Genomic DNA, 16,371 nt, shown 5'->3' on the forward strand with positions numbered 1-16,371 from the left:
ATTTCTGGTCTGTCATTGTGGTTCACTGTTCTCGTAACTGAGTTCGGCATTCCTGAGATCAAAGGTGGAACATTTTGCTTGGCAGTGAAAAAGGATGCTGGTAAACAGGTTCTCCTTGACCCGCGATGCATCCAGTAAACGGGATAAAGTAATATTTTCTTCCGTGTAGCACAGTATTTAAGCTGCACCGATCTCGCTGTGGATGGAAGATTCGTCAGGATGGCTTCTCTCACGCTGCTGCTGCTGCATCTGCCTATGCTCACGGCTGTATCTGAATCACGTCCCTCCTACAGACACTTAGGTGCATCGCTGACGTTCATCCCGAGAGGCAAGACTATCAGTGGGACTTATGAGGTGAGTTCAACAGCTTTTGGGATAACCTGAATGTAGAGTACACAGACCAATAATTGCATTCAGTTAATATATATGTTAGGGCTGGGCAACGATTCAAATTTTTAATCTAATTAATCACAGGATTTCCCTGATTGAGTCTTTGATAATTCAGCTAACAGCAATGATTAACCCACAAGCTAAAAATGCAAGTTTTGGAGCCTATTTCTTTTTATCCAATAATTTCTTTGCAGCAAGTTAAACCTTTTTAGGGTACTTGTTGAAGGTTAAAATCGTACAAATTACACAGGCCTGATATGGGTAAATTAAATCCTCTCATAGCGATTCAACAGAAATTACATGGATGTGAAAAGGTATGTATGCGTGTACGGCTGTTGAATACAGGCAAAGAAGTAAAAAGTAAAGATTTAATCCTGGAATATAGTTTAGTTGATTAGGGATGTCCCGATCAGGTTTTTTGCCCCCGAGTCTGAGTCCGAGTCATGTTATCTTTAGGGCTGGGCAACGATTAAAATGTTTAATCTAATTAATCACATGATTTCCCTGATTAATCACGATTAATCGCATTTGTACGCAAAATCCAAAAATGAATCCAAAAGTAGCGTATAGCCTTTAGCATTTAGCTTTATTTTAAATGTGCTGCCATATGAATGAAAGTGCCATAACATTTGTTGTGCAAACACACTTTTAACATCAGCATCTTTCTGTAGTTTTTATGTAGAAGCCTCGCTCCACTGTCTGTTTCCTTGAATGACTTGCTGCTATCAGTTGTGTGTTTTGCCTTTAAGTGATATTTTAGACTGGAACTACTACGCTGAGAAGACAATTCAACTTGGCTGTGAATGCAGGAGTTTTTTTTTAAAATTTATTTTGAAATACGTGCTTTTATGTTGAAACAAGTAAAACAGGAAGTAGCGCCGGTTAGCTCCCTGACCTGAAGCGGTGATGTTACCTGCTAGTTTATCTTTATTTTATTCCTCCATGCTTCGTGGTGTTTGCTGTAACTGTGTGAATGTGATGCATTCAACAGACTTTTACAATAATAAAACCTGCGTTAATGCAGTTTTTTTTTTTTTTACATTTATTTTGAAATACGTGCTTTTATGTTGAAACAAGTAAAACAGGAAGTAGCGCCGGTTAGCTCCGTGAGCTTCACACAGAGACCGAGGAGCACCTGTAGCGGTGATGTGAGCAACAGACTTTTACAATAATAAAATGAATAATAAAACCTGCGTTAATGCACGATAAAATATTTATCGGCGTTAAATAATCAACAAGTTAACGCGATAATAACGAGTTAACTCGCCCAGCCCTAATATATACCTATTGCTGTCGACGAGGGAGGCTTAGACATGATATTATTACAGTAATACAGTAAATTTTTTAAGTTTGGCTGTCAAAGAAAATATCTTCAGCATTCTCCTTCAAATTACAGCTAATTTAAGATAAACTGTGCTTTGGTTTATTCAGGGGTTGTTGTATTTGTGCTTATTTAAATAGTTTTAGCCCTTCGTTATTTTATGCCCGGATGATTTTAACTCTTCTGAAGCTTGAATTTTGTTCCTCATTTGTAAGTCACTTTGGATAAAAGCGTCCACTAAATGATCAAAAGTAAATATAATCACATTATTGTAATTCTATCCAGTTGGAACTTCGCTACAGGCCAACCGGATATGATTTCCACGAGAATTCATATCGCTGCGAATATTCTGACTGTGGTTCAGTGACCCTGGGCCACAGTAGAACAGTGGCCCGTAATTCTAATAATCTCACCTGGCACCAATATGAGGTCATAACAAGAAGACAACTGCAGACCAACCTCCCCATCACGATGCAGTAAGACAAATATACAAAAATGTTGGAAATTCTATCATGATTTGATGATACATTTTATAAATATATACTGTATCTGCTTTGCTAATTTTTATTTTATCATTTAAATATTTCTCCAAACAGATTCCCTAATTACCGCAATTACTTCTACAGTATGGGATACTGGATAAATAACCCCAAACTCCCACCATTTGGATGGATAATGTCAACACAGGTGGACCTGGGAACCCGATCTGATACTGGAGAACCAAACCATCCACCCATCACTACTATTCTGCCAGTTATCAGGTACTGAAAAAAAAAGGTCTGGTTTTTGTTTCTTAACCTTTTACTTGTTCATAAGTTGCTTCAAAGGTGCGGAAAGTTTAATTTGACGTCAGAGTGTGGCGATGCTTGTCATAAAAACTCTAGGATGGTTCTGTCATGATCCGTGTTTTTTATGTGTGTTTTGATTCTCTTGACTTTTGAGTTTCTGGTCTTTTTTTAATAGTATAATTATTTCTTGGTTCCTTGGTTGCTCTCTGTTTTATGTTCGTTGGTATTTTGTCTGAACTTGTACCTTGTGTTGGCTCTTTGTCTGGTTTCATGCAGCTCTTACGTTCATATCAAAATGTGTGTTTGTGTTTTTTTTAATGTGGGTGTTCGCTTTGTTTTGAGCTCAATACGGCAGCGGTCTTTAACCTTTTTTTGCTCCACGGACCGGTTTAATGTAAGACAATATTTTCACGGACCGGCCTTTCAGGTGTGGCCGATAAATACAACAAAATAAAATGATACGGCCAACACAGACATGTGTTATTCAGTAAATATAATAATAAACTTGAATCCACTGTGTACTTGTATGTAACTTAATTAGCAGCGTCCTCTTGACATAACGTCCTCTCTGCCTCCTAACGCTCTCTGGTCGCTATGGTAACGCTTAAACGTGCCTTCAAAAATGCAGCTTTCTTTTTCTTAGTGGTCGCAGCCGCTTCTTCTGTGTCCTCACAGGGAAGCTTTCCAAACACGCCTGTTTTTTACTCATTTTGCTCGGTTCATGGGTTTAATATCAGCATCGATGCCTCGAGAGTGAGTCAAGAACAGACGGATGTAACGGAGAGAATTCTGTCATTTTTTCAAAATAAAACATTGTTCAGACTCGGATAATAAATAAAACGGCAATAATGTAGGTTATTTATTCTTTTTATTTACAGTGACAAAAAATTGGCTGAGCAGAGGTGTGTGAGAGAGGAAGGGATGGGATGATGTTCAGAGGTGGGTAGAGCAGCCAAAAATTGTACTCAAGTAAAAGTACTGTTACTTCAGAATAATATGACTCAAGTAAAAGTAAAAAGTAGTCATCCAAATAATTACTTGAGTAAGAGTAAAAAAGTGCTCGGTGAAAAAGCTACTCAAGTACTGAGTAACTGTTGAGTAATGTCTGATTTATTTGTTAACACAAGCATTCAATCAGACAGACAAAAATACTAAATAATCATCTTTAGGCCAATTAGAGTTCATACAATTGATAAAATAAATTAAAATGAATGAATTAATTACAAAATAGCTTAAATTAAAATAATCCAGGTAAATTCAAGTTCTTCAATGAAAAATAAAAGAGACTTAGGAAATGTTTAAAACATCTGTAACCCATATGTAACCTAAAAAACAAACATTCATCTATCCATGGGAAAAGAAAAAAACAATTTAGGAAACTTAGCGCTACATGTTTCCTCAAGCTAGATGTTGAGTTTCTGCTGAAATGTGCGTTTGTTTTGGTTGACACAGAAGACACATAATGTAGCTGCTGTTTCTCACTCTTTGTAAGGTAAACATGCTTTCAGTATGAGGCCTCGTCTGCGTCTTCATTTCCCACCGTTGGTTCTGACATTTTTCATCTGTTTCTTTGTTTGTTTGCTACGACTGCTAATGCTAAAGCTAACCCGTCCCGCCGCTGAGATCGAGTACAGTCACGTGAGCAGACCGCACGGCTGCGTCTGATTGGTGGAACACAGTCAGGTGGTAGAGCCTTTGGCGGAAGTCTCTCTCTCTGTCAGAATAAAACATTAAAATGAGGCGTACGCGGGGGGATAAAAATAATGAGGCGTAGAATACCAAAGAGGTAAGAAGAAAAGTAACCAGCTCATTGTAGCCTAATGTAGCGGAGTAAGAGGACAGTTTCTGCTGCACACATCTACTCAAGTAAAAGTAAAAAGTATAGGGATTTAAAACTACTCCTAGAAGTACAAGTTTTTCAAAAACATACTCAAGTAAATGTAACTCGTTACTACCCACCTCTGGTGATGTTCATGTGTGCCCATGTGTATGGTGCGGCTCTTAGTCTCTGACTGGTTGGCCACCCCTGCTTTAGAATCTTTTTCTGGTCATTACTCCTATTCATCCTCAGTCTCCCTGTTCTACGTTCTCGCTTATCTCCACTCAATCACCCCGGGGCTACAATCGCTTCTTCATTTTTTCTCCACCGAGTCGTTGATCATTTTCGTTTTTATTGGTATGGGCATTTACTTACGACTACGACTTACTCGTCCAGTAGAACCTTCTCCGTTATGGTTGGTGACCTTTCCTCTTCCAGTGCTCCTCACTCCTGTGGAGTCCCTCAAGGATCTATTCTTGGCCCTACCCTCTTCTCATTATACATGGTACCACTTGGGTCAATTATAGCCAGGCACAACCTTTCTTTCCAGTGTTATGCAGACGACTTACAAATTTATCTACCATTGAAGCCGAATAGTAACAGTGCACAATGTTCTTTGTTTAATTGTATTGCTGATATTAAGCAGTGATTGGCCCAAAATTTTCTTCATTTAAATGATGACAAAACTGAATGCATTGTGTTTGGGGACACTGTGACGGCTGGCTTTGGCACCTCGTCTTCAAAGTCTGGGAGTGACCTTTGACCTTTGATCTGAGGTCGGACAAACAAATTAACAATGTCGTCAGGACTATTTTTTTCCAGCTGCGTCTCCTGGTCAAAGTTAAAAAGTTTTTAAGTCGTCATGACCTTGAGAAAGCCATCCACGCCCTAATAAGTTCAAGGTCAGACTATTGCAATGCGCTTTATGTCGGCTTCTCCCAGTCTTCTCTCAGTCGCCTTCAGCTGGTGCAGAACGCTGCTGCCCGTCTTCAGATCTAGGCTAAAAACCTACTTATTTAGGATGGCTTTTAATACCCAGTAGTACGATGACACTTTTATCTTATTTTATCTTATTTGATTTTGTTGTATTTTATTGCTTTCACTGTTCTTTTATTGTTTTTATTTGTTTTTACTTATTCTTCTCTTTATTTATTACCTGCTGTAAAGCACTTTGGTACATCGTAAGGATTGTCTCTAAAGGGCTGTATAAATAAAATACATTTACATTTAAAAACTAATCAGTTTGGGTTCAGAAAACATCACGATTTGCCTTAACATAGACCCCCAAAAGTTACAGTTACCCAGACATGAGTTCTTCCCAATGGTACTGGAACACAAACCTCCCAGTGAAATACATGCAGGCTGTCACAGTTAAAAAGGCACATTTCGTGTCCATGAGCCTTAAATACAGTTGTTGCCATTTAAAGTTTGATCATGAGATTCAGGGGAAATTCCTCAGGAATCAGGAGGCTAAAGCCAGATGTTTTGTTTTTCATTTATTCAAATTGGCTTCCAATTGCTGTCAGAAAATACTCATGTTACTTCTAATGTTCTGTGTCTTATGATGTGTTATGTAAAGTAACCGATAACATTTTTCCACTGTGGTGTTATGTGACATGACGCGTGCCCGACTGAGTTTTATCTGATGTTGCAGAGTGACGAGGAACTGCCCTCGAACATTCAGGATCCCAAAGTTTGACCCTGATGGCGACCGTGTGAGATGCAGAGTAGAAAGAAGAAGATATAACCATTACACGGGATGTTCGCTGTGTGGTCTCGACAGTGATTTCTCTTTGGATGAGGTAAGAAACTGTCTAAAAACGGTGTTACATAGAGACGTAAATGAGGCTGGAGCAGAGACTGTAAAACTAGGGCTGTGACTCGATTAAAATTTTTAATCGCGTTAACCACAGGCTTTGAAATTAATTAATCGAAATTAATCGCATTTTAATCGCATATACTTTATCCTTTAGAAAATTAACATTTTCAACAATATTTCAACAAACACAGAACATATCCCTATTTGAAATCTGAATGTAGCATGCATGAAAACACAGTATATAGAATCTTGGATGTTAAGCTGCGTTGGGCCCCCGTTAGCTTCCACGCTAGCTGCTACATGTTTAGCGTTGAGGTGATATTTGAGGCTTGATACGCTGCGGCAGTGCTTAATTTGTAAAGTGGGAGGTGCCGGAACGCAGAGGGGGGGGTGGATCCGGCGGCTCAGTATGGGTGTTATAGGTAAGGGAACAAAAAAAATACACTGCCTTGTGGGAATTACGATTTCTACGAAGTTTCGATTTCAATATAGATTTGCAGACAAATTAAACCATAGACCACCCAATAATCAAACACAGCATGGAAAAATATATTCCTCAGCCATGGATAACTTTTTTTTTTCTGTGTAAACTGGGCATCCGTCCAGATTTGCCCATCGCGAGTGTCCCTGACAATACCTGCTTCATCGCCATCACTATTTCTCTCAGATTCCAAGTGCCCATCATCCGTCTCGTCCTCTTCATCTCCTTCCCCGTGTGAGTCGCTATCCCCTCTAACGAGAGGTGCATTAGCAGCATCAATGGCAGGCTGCATACTACTGCTCTCTCCACCGTGGTCTTCACACTCATGATTTTCAGAAACTATTTTTGATCGTTTTGGACCAGACTGGTCACTGACTTTGAAAAAGTTAAGTAAAGTTTGTTGTCTTTTTGACATCGTAGACACGAAGCTAACTGTTATTCAACCAGCGCAAGCGTATGTGTCACACCTCTCGTCTCCCCCCTCTCCCCCCGCTTACCCTGAAAATTGAAACACATCAAAAAGGCAAACACAAGATTTTTGAGGAACTTCAATGGGGAATAAAGACTAACTAGACATATAACAACATTGAACACCGCACAAACAGTCGTTTTTTTTTTTCATTTTGGCGATTTATTTTTCATAGTGACACGGGAGGTGGCGGATCCAATAAAAAAGGTTCCGGATCCAATTTCAGAGGTGCCGGAACATGTTCCGGCGTGTTCCGGCTCAAATTAAGCCCTGCGCTGCGGTGATACGCGAATTCCTTGTTGCATAATCTGCACACAACCATGCTCTTGTCGACGCTTCCATCCGTCTGTATTTAAAAAAAAAAAAAAAAAAAATTATAGTGTGCGATTAAAATGCGTTATTTTTTTTAACGCGCTAAAGTCCCAGCCCTATGTAAAACATCTGTAAACAGATGTGATGCTAGAAAACGAAGGCTCTGCCTCCTCATCATTTGGTAATGAGTTATTCTTCTGCGCTCTGGGACAATTCAGGTGAAATGTGAACACTAACATACACAGAAAGATGTAGTGCGGCACGTATTGTATGACTGCTTCTAATGAGGTAAATCTGGCCCCAGCCATACCAAACCAGACTAAACTTCTCATGTAAACAAAAGAGATAACACTGTCATAAACATAGAAACCACATACATATACATATGAACTAAATACTTAGCTTTATAGATTTGTTAATATATGTGCTACAGCTGCAGGGATCTAATAACTGAAAAAGTATAATAACTGATAGCTAATAATAGCTGACTTATCTGAATAAACTTCGAAAGGATCCCCATGAGTTTAGCAACAATGACTCAACAATACCGCAAAAAAGAGATTTGAACTTTAAGTATAAAATGTTTGATTTCCTTTTAAAACTTTATTTCATCTCAAGAGTTTTTAATTTTAAGTACAAGGCAGGAAATGATGTGCTGAGTTTTAGTCAAAGTGTGTTTTAGTGAGCATTAAAACAAAGGTAAACTAAATGTACACCACCTGAGCTTCTTACACTGTCTGATCATACTACTTAATTTTTGTCAGGATTGCACCCTCACATATAGAAACAGCAGCATCTCTGGACATCATCCCATCGAGCTTCTGATGGAGGACTTTCCCAACAAAGAGATCACTCTATCCTACTCTGATCGATCCTACACAAAAAAGAAACCCCTGTCAGTGGAACGGAAGAAACGTGCGATTATAATAATTCCTCCAACAACCGCCACAGTTCCTCCGACAACCAGCACAGTTCCTCCGACAACCGTCGCAGTTCCCCCGACAACCGTCGCAGTTCCTACGACAACAACCACCACAAACGCTCCTACAACAACCACCACAGTTCCCCCGACAACCACAGCTCCCCCGACAACCACCACAGTTAGTACGACAACCACCACAGCTCCTACGACAACCACCACAGTTCCCCCGACAACCACCACAGTTCCCCCGACAACCACCACAGTTAGTACGACAACCACCACAGCTCCTACGACAACCACCACAGTTCCCCCGACAACCACCACAGTTCCCCCGACAACCACCACAGTTCCCCCGACAACCACAGCTCCCCCGACCACCACAGCTCCCCCGACAACCACCACAGTTCCTACAACAACAACCACCATAGCTCCTACGACAACAACAACCACAGCTCCTACGACAACAACAACCACAGCTCCTACGACAACAACAACCACAGCTCCTACGACAACAACAACCACAGCTCCTACGACAACCACCACAGCTCCTACGACAACCACCACAGCTCCTACGACAACCACCAACACTCCTACAACAACCACCACAGCTCCTACGACAACCACCAACGCTCCTACGACAACCACCAACGCTCCTACGACAACGACCACAGCTCCTACGACAACCACCACAGCTCCTACGACAACCACCAACGCTCCTACAACAACCACCAACGCTCCTACGACAACCACCACAGCTCCTACGACAACCACCACAGCTCCTACGACAACCACCAACGCTCCTACAACAACCACCAACGCTCCTACAACAACCACCAACGCTCCTACAACAACCACCAACGCTCCTATAACAACCACCAACGCTCCTACAACAACCACCAACGCTCCTACGACAACCACCACAGCTCCTACGACAACCACCACAGCTCCTACGACAACCACCACAGCTCCTACGACAACCACCACAGCTCCTACGACAACCACCACAGCTCCTACAACAACCACCACAGCTCCTACAACAACAACCACAGTTCCCTCGACAACCACAGCTCCCCCGACAACCACCACAGTTAGTACGACAACCACCACAGCTCCTACGACAACCACCGCAGTTCCTACGACAACCACCACAGTTCCTCAAACAACCCCCACAGCTCCTCCAACTACCCCCACACCATTTTACAGATCATCGATTCCTCCTTTAAGCGTCCTTCCATTGGATTTTACTGTTTTTGGTATGGTAACATCTATATTATTATAATCAATTATTGGCATTTCATTGATTTCTCACTGTCTGTCTCTCCTCATCTAATTTTCAGTTGACCAATACGATGCCCCTTCATGTATCGACGGTGATTACTTTCCTATTTTTTTGTCACCAACTCCGGCAAATGCTGTAAATCTTCCTGCGTTTATCAACCAGACCCTCGAAATCAAAGTCAGATCCACAGCTCAGTACGCAGAGTAAGGAAATCTAACTTTACAATCACAATCTGCAGCCTTTTTTCTTTCATATTTTACTTTCATCAAGATTTTCCTTCTTTTGTTTTGAAATAAAGACCGACTTTCCTTCCTTCTTTGAACTGATTACGATTTTCCCAACTGCAAACTTTGCTCATCTTTAGGATTGATGACCTGATTGTGACAGGACCAGCGGGCGTTTCAAAGGAGAAAGTCGCCACAGAATCATACATCATAAAATGGACACCAACTGAATTTGAGCTAAATGGTCATTTTCCTATTTGCTTCGTGTCTGAAGCAATCGACAGGTGAGTTTTAGATAAACTGTCCAGCTGGGTTTCATGTTTTTCATATTGAATTCTATTTAAAAAAGCTCAAAATATTAATTATTGAATTATTTATTTATTTAATAATAATAATTAAAATTATTAATAATTTTAATTAATAAAATAACATTTATAAAAATTAATAATAAAAAAAATTAAATAATAATAATTACTCAAATTATTGTATTTCTTTGTAAAATTGTTCATATTGTGGGGACTCATTTGTTGCACCATAGTTCCTACCAGGTATTCCAATCAGAGCTGCGCTGTGTGACTGTTGATGTTCAACGCCATGGTTAGTACAAGTAGAAGCAAGATTTTAGCATGTTTTATTCCTGATACCAAATTTGATGTCATCATAATTGGAGTGAAGAAAGAGGTGATTGTTACATATCTCACACTATGTAGATGCCACTGTGACCTGCAATGAAACAACAATAACCATTGAGATGGAGAAGACCTACCTCATCAGACGCAACGAGGACAGTTTGCATCTGAAAAGATTCACAGATTCTTCCTGCAACCTGACCAGAAATTCCAATGAAACCCACCTGATTGGTGTCATGCCGCTGAACAGCTGTGGGACTCGTATCGAGGTACAGCGCACAAAACATTGCATGCACTACAAATCAGGGCAAATGTATTTCTATAGCACATTTTAACAACAAGGTGATTCAACGTGCTGAATCAGCTGCAGCCGTCTGATAATCTTTTAGACAGACCAGGAAATACACTGTTACAGTCATCAAGTTTACGGAAAATAAATGCATGGAGCAGCTTTGCTAAATCACTCTGACACATTAGTCCTTTAATCAGTTAATAGTCAACTGACTTCATAACTGACCTGATATGGTTGCTGAGCCCATAAAACTGATAACTGATACCAGATTTCTGGTTGAGTTTGTGGTTTTTAACATTACGGACTGAAGCTGAGCTCAGATTTTTAACCGTTCTTCGCGGCTCAAAAGACAACAATCTGCGCTTGGTATTTGTTTTGCTGAAAAAATTCTGGATCATCCGGTTGTTTATTTGTTCGAGGCACTTAATGAGTGTTTGTAAGAGATTATAATCCCTTGGTAATGTGGTGATGTAGACATGTGTGTTGTCTGCATATCTGTGGTATCGTGTTTTGTTTATTTGACTAATCTGAGCCAGTGGGAGCATATAGATGTTGAATAAAAGAGGCCCCAGAATTGAACCCTGAGGAACTCCACATGCCTTTTTTGTCCACTTAGATGAGTGATTACCTGTAAATATGAAGTAGTTTCTGTCTTTTAAGTAAGATTTAAGAAAGTACAACCCAGTTTTCCAGACTATGGAGCAATAAACACTGACATTCAGTTACTGTAAAACACAATGTGGCACATTGAACCAGTTTAATGATAGTTGCTGTTACTCCTTTCTTTCTAACGCTGCCACGAGTGATCTAAAACGAGGCATTATTTTCAAACGTTTCAAAACATTTAATGTCACATGCTACCAAAGTAATTTTGCAAGTAAAAACACAATTGTTTAAAGGTTTGAAAAGTCTCTCATTCACCTATTCCCTCCACTAAATAGACTACTTAGTACTTCTAAGATTAGAACAGGTATAGCATGTGCTGTGCTTCATTACTTTTGCAACAAATTTGGCAGACGTGCAGCCCTAACAGTACAAATAACTCTACGTCACAGTTTTATTAATTCACACAAAGTAAAATGAACCAGATTTCATCAATTTCTCTCTTCTTTTATCAAACTCCTCTGAATTATTCATTTCGTATGGTACATGGTAATATGGCAGGCTATAAAGTACAGTAACATAAAAAGCAACATAAAAAGCAATAAAGCAATGTTTCAAAATGGTTCAAAATGTCTTAAAAATCAGCATTTATTTCATTCAGTACGTTTGAAATGTTGCAGAATGTCCGTGCGTCATGTTTGTAAGACATTTACATCTTATTTACATTAATATTCTTTGATATTTTGTCCCAGTGACTTTTTGCTTTTATGTCAAAATTTCTCCAATTACAACTGTTGTCTCCTTTCTTAATGGCTTCATTTAATTATTCTATTTCATGTCATTATCAGGAGGACGACGATAACATCATCTTCAGTAACGTGATCACATCTGCCGACCCAAATGAAATCATTTCCAGGGTTCATAATGTTGAGATCGCCTTTTCCTGCGTCTATCCGAAGCGAGCCAACCTGTCGCTGGGATTCACACACAAAAACCCTTACGCCTTCAGAGAGAGGGGCTTTGGTGCTTTCACCTTCCAGTTTGAGTTCTTCGAGACTCAACTTTTCAGAAAACAAGTGAATGACAGCAACTACCCAGTGGAGGTTTACCTGAAGCAGATGATTTTCATGCAGATCGAGGAAAGCTCGTCCATCCCCAACACAGAGCTGTTTGTGGAGTCCTGCAAAGCAACTCCTTACGACAACCCCAACTCCCGCATCAGCTACACCATCATTGACAACGGGTACTTAGTGAAAATGCCTCTGTGTTGTAACTGATTACAATGAAGAAATGATCTGTTTCTAAAGCATTTGTTTTATTTATCTATTATTGTACAGGTGTGTGAGGGACAAAACTGTGCAAATCTACCCCAGCTCCAGGTCTCAGTTCAGGTTTGGAATGGAGGCTTTTGAGTTCATCGGAGCTCATGAGGAGGTAAAGTTACTTTTTTTTTAAAGAATACCGAATTTTACAAAGAAAACTCAGAATATTTATGAAACATTTACAGCGAGCGTCACCAATAAGGGGACTTACACATCTCCTCATGAAGCAACAGACATTGGACATGGTGATACTCTCCTTAAATGCTGGATAAACGGTGGAACAACCGAGTTCATTTGTTCATGTCTGTGCATGACTATTACTTCAGTTCAGCAGTGATATGGTTGCAGCCTACACCACAACACGGGGATAACTCAATCAGCCCAATTATTCAATCAATTCAATTCATTTTTATTTATATAGCGCCAAATACAACAAATGTCATCTCAAGGCACTTAAATAATAAAGTCCGATTCAAGCCAATTGGAATTCAATTCATTGTCTCACATCTGAGACACTACAGCAACTCAGTCTTCCCCTCCAGCAGTGGTCCTTAGGCAAGACCCCCTTACCCTACCTGCTTTCCTGTAAGTCGCTTTGGATAAAATAGTCTGCCAAATGCATAAACAGAAACAGAAACAGACAGAGTCTTTCAGGGCTTTGCAGACGGGCCTCGTGGTTGGACAGTATAGGCGCATCCCACAAATGTTCCCACTTTTCCTCCAGTCAGAGGCTGCCGTTGACAGTTTGTTGATCCTGACGAGTAGTCACACATGGATGACCTGACCAGGGTGACTCTGCATCACTGCCATCTCAGTCAGTTTACACTGCAGATGTTGTAAAATGATGGACACTGCACCCTGCTGGCTTCTTCTTCTTCTACTCAGGTCAGCCTCAAGCAAACCGATGGCTCTGATACTCCGTGATTCAGTCAGTTAATCGTAATACACACAGTTTTTAGAAGTGGTCAAAGAGTTTGTCAACTCGTTTCCATCTTTAATCTGACATACCTGCAGTCTAAGAACTTTCAGAGGCAGAGGTCCGACTGTTAACACCTTTGTAAGTCAACACTGATGCACAGACGTGCTAACACACAAGAGTGGAGCAGAGCAACGTAAAAGCAGAGGAGCAGGTCTGATTTTTAGTGATGATTCTGCCTGACTCCGCCTCCATGTGTCTGCAGGTCTACGTCACCTGCTCCGTCATCCTGTGTGAGAGCGGCGTCACTGGGACCCGGTGCTCTCAGGGATGCCTCGACTCAGGAAACCATCGCGGCAAAAGAGAAGCTGCAGCTCAGACAAGCAGGCACTCCATTTCCCAGGGTCCTTTGCGCCTGGCTAAGAGCTCTGACAGCAGAGGTGAGTATAGCCCCGTGTCCAGTATACAGTCCGGTTCGGGTCGGAACGGTTCGCTTTTTTCAGTGTTTCCACTCCCATGAAAGCGTACCGGTCCCATGGTACCCGTTACCATGGAACCCGTTACCATGGAACCCGTTACCATGTCTGTAACCCTTCTGCTTGGGGTACCGAGCACACAGGACCGGTTCCAGGCTCTTCTCTCCGGTGTTGGTGAGGAGGCTGTGCAGCGGGAGCTCGATGGCGCTGTGCCAAACCGAAAAGTTTTACAGCTGATTTCCGCAAAAATGGCCGAGAGTGGTTTCAACCGGACCGCGAGCCGGTGTGGCATTAAGCTGAAGAAGCTTGGAGGTGGTTCCAAATTATGGATGTTATTTGTTATTTTTTATTATTTGCTATTTACGCTTCGGCACGCACTCCGCCCACCGCTGAGGGTCCCCTTTGTACAGTGGGAACGCAAGCTGACCCCAAAGCGACCCGACCCGTACCGGACTGCGTAGTGGAAACGAGGCTTATGATGTCATACCAATGACCTTATCATTGGTTGTGACACAGATGTTCCCTTTATGGAGTTTCAATGTTCAGTTTTTGTTGGATGATGTAGTTTGTTTGCAAGACTCACGGAGACTTTGTGTTATTTAGACGAGCTCGTGATTAGAAATGGGTTGAATAAAGTGATAGAAACGCTCATTGTAAAATGTTTCCTTGTGTACAGTGTGTCGTAAGGGGATGATTCTGAATAGTCTAAACTCCTAAAACTCATTAAGCTTTAGTGTGTTTTATAATAAAACAATCTGATCATCTGTCACCAACTATAATTAGATTCTCTGACCTGATATGTGGATAAACACCTTGTGAAACACATAGATTTTTATTGTCTTCTCTCTATTTCAGCATCTGGCCCGAGCCTGAATCTGAATCTGGGCACCAACCTCATCTTTGTGGTCGGCTGCCTCCTGGTATGTGGTGTGGTGATCTATCGATCCAGAAGGACCAAAGCTGGATACCAACGCCTACCAACCTCTGACTCATAAGCTACTCTGATCAACCACTGAGTTGATTAGGAGGAGAGTCTTTATCTAGTTTAACAGATTTATACAACTTTCGGTGCTTTCCTAATTTTATTTTAAGGGTTTAATAGAATAGCTTCACATTTGTAATCTCTCTCTGTAAATTGCTGCAGCACCTCTTGTCACATGTTTGAAACAGTCACAGTCTCTTAAAGGCCTCCCTGATAGGCCAGCTGGTTGTTTGAGATGTCTCAAGTTGTCCAACTGGGAGGGATTATACAAACGTGTTTCTTTGTGATGTCACTGAGTAAACGAATCAGAGCCTGAGCAACAAATGAGGCCCTTCAGTGACTTCTTTCCAGGAAAGTAACTCCCTCTGCTGAGGACACTGAGTTCTGCAAATCTACAGGCGTTTCTCTAACACACTGATGATAAGGGATACCAAAGGGCATTATGAGGCCTCTTAAAAACTGTAGCTGTGTCTTATTAATCAAGGCGCCTGCTTTGATAATGAGACAATTCACAATGAAGGACAAAAAAAGATTTTGCAGATATTTTTCTTCAAGATTTGAAGTAATGTCACCAAATGTTCTCAGATTTTCTGAATGTTATCCTCATATAAAATATATATGTTTTAGATACACGTATTACTGATTTTACTAAGTTGTGCGGAAATGAATATACTATTGTAAATGTTTTTAAGAATAAAGCTTTATAGTGCATGTTCCTCTCTTTAATGAAAATACTTCAGAAAAATCAGTATTCATATCTAGTTATCAAATCAAATTTATTTGTTGCACATTTCATGTACAAACAGTTCAAAGTGCTTTACATAAAATAAAAGCATTGCAGCAGGGAGTGCAAGAAGCATTAAAAATACATATAAAGAGAAACAAATAAAATCATTTAAATGAATTTAAAAACAGGCAACAGTCTAGATAAGTTAAAAGATATTTCATGCATAGACACATGAGAACAGAAATGTTTTTAACCTGGATTTAAAAATGTCTCCATGTGGTGAAAGTTTAATCTCCACTGGCAGTTTGTTCCACTTGTTTGCAGCATAACAGCTAAATGCTGCTTCTCCATGTTTAGTCTGGACTCTGGACTGGACCAGCTGACCTGAGTCCTTGGATCTAAGAGCTCTGCTGGCTTTATATTCTCTGAACAGATCACAGATTGTGAACCTTCAGCAGGCTTTTAAAATCTATTCTGTGACTGACTGGAAGCCAGAGTAAAGATTTTAAAGCTGCTGTGATGTGTTCAGATCTCTGAGTCCGGGTTAAAACTCCAGCAGCAGCGTTCTGGATGAGCTGCAGATGTTTAATGCTCTTTTTG

General features: G+C 40.6%; 1 protein-coding gene across 1 annotated transcript; it reads left to right on the forward strand.

Annotated features, from left to right (window-relative positions):
- Positions 1 to 49: 49 nt before the first annotated feature.
- LOC142382028 (uncharacterized) lies at positions 50 to 15,755 on the forward strand. Its single transcript, XM_075467466.1, has 13 exons — positions 50 to 354; positions 1,997 to 2,187; positions 2,308 to 2,472; positions 5,973 to 6,120; positions 8,164 to 9,574; positions 9,659 to 9,803; positions 9,965 to 10,108; positions 10,363 to 10,421; positions 10,535 to 10,722; positions 12,197 to 12,591; positions 12,686 to 12,782; positions 13,852 to 14,026; positions 14,918 to 15,755. Exons 1-13 carry the CDS (start codon positions 220 to 222, stop codon positions 15,055 to 15,057), a joined length of 3,393 nt encoding a protein of 1,130 aa, XP_075323581.1. The 5' UTR covers positions 50 to 219; the 3' UTR covers positions 15,058 to 15,755.
- Positions 15,756 to 16,371: the final 616 nt, after the last annotated feature.

The sequence above is a fragment of the Odontesthes bonariensis genome, chromosome 1 (assembly GCF_027942865.1).
Source record: "Odontesthes bonariensis isolate fOdoBon6 chromosome 1, fOdoBon6.hap1, whole genome shotgun sequence".
Classification (NCBI taxonomy): domain Eukaryota; kingdom Metazoa; phylum Chordata; class Actinopteri; order Atheriniformes; family Atherinopsidae; genus Odontesthes; species Odontesthes bonariensis.

Excerpts from the sequence above, each read along its gene's own strand:
- LOC142382028 (XM_075467466.1), top strand. The coding sequence starts at position 220 with ATGGCTTCTCTCACGCTGCTGCTGCTGCATCTGCCTATGCTCACGGCT. Across the intron at positions 9,575-9,658 it reads ATTGGATTTTACTGTTTTTG|TTGACCAATACGATGCCCCT; the intron begins GTATGGTAACAT and ends TCTAATTTTCAG. Across the intron at positions 12,592-12,685 it reads TACACCATCATTGACAACGG|GTGTGTGAGGGACAAAACTG; the intron begins GTACTTAGTGAA and ends ATTATTGTACAG.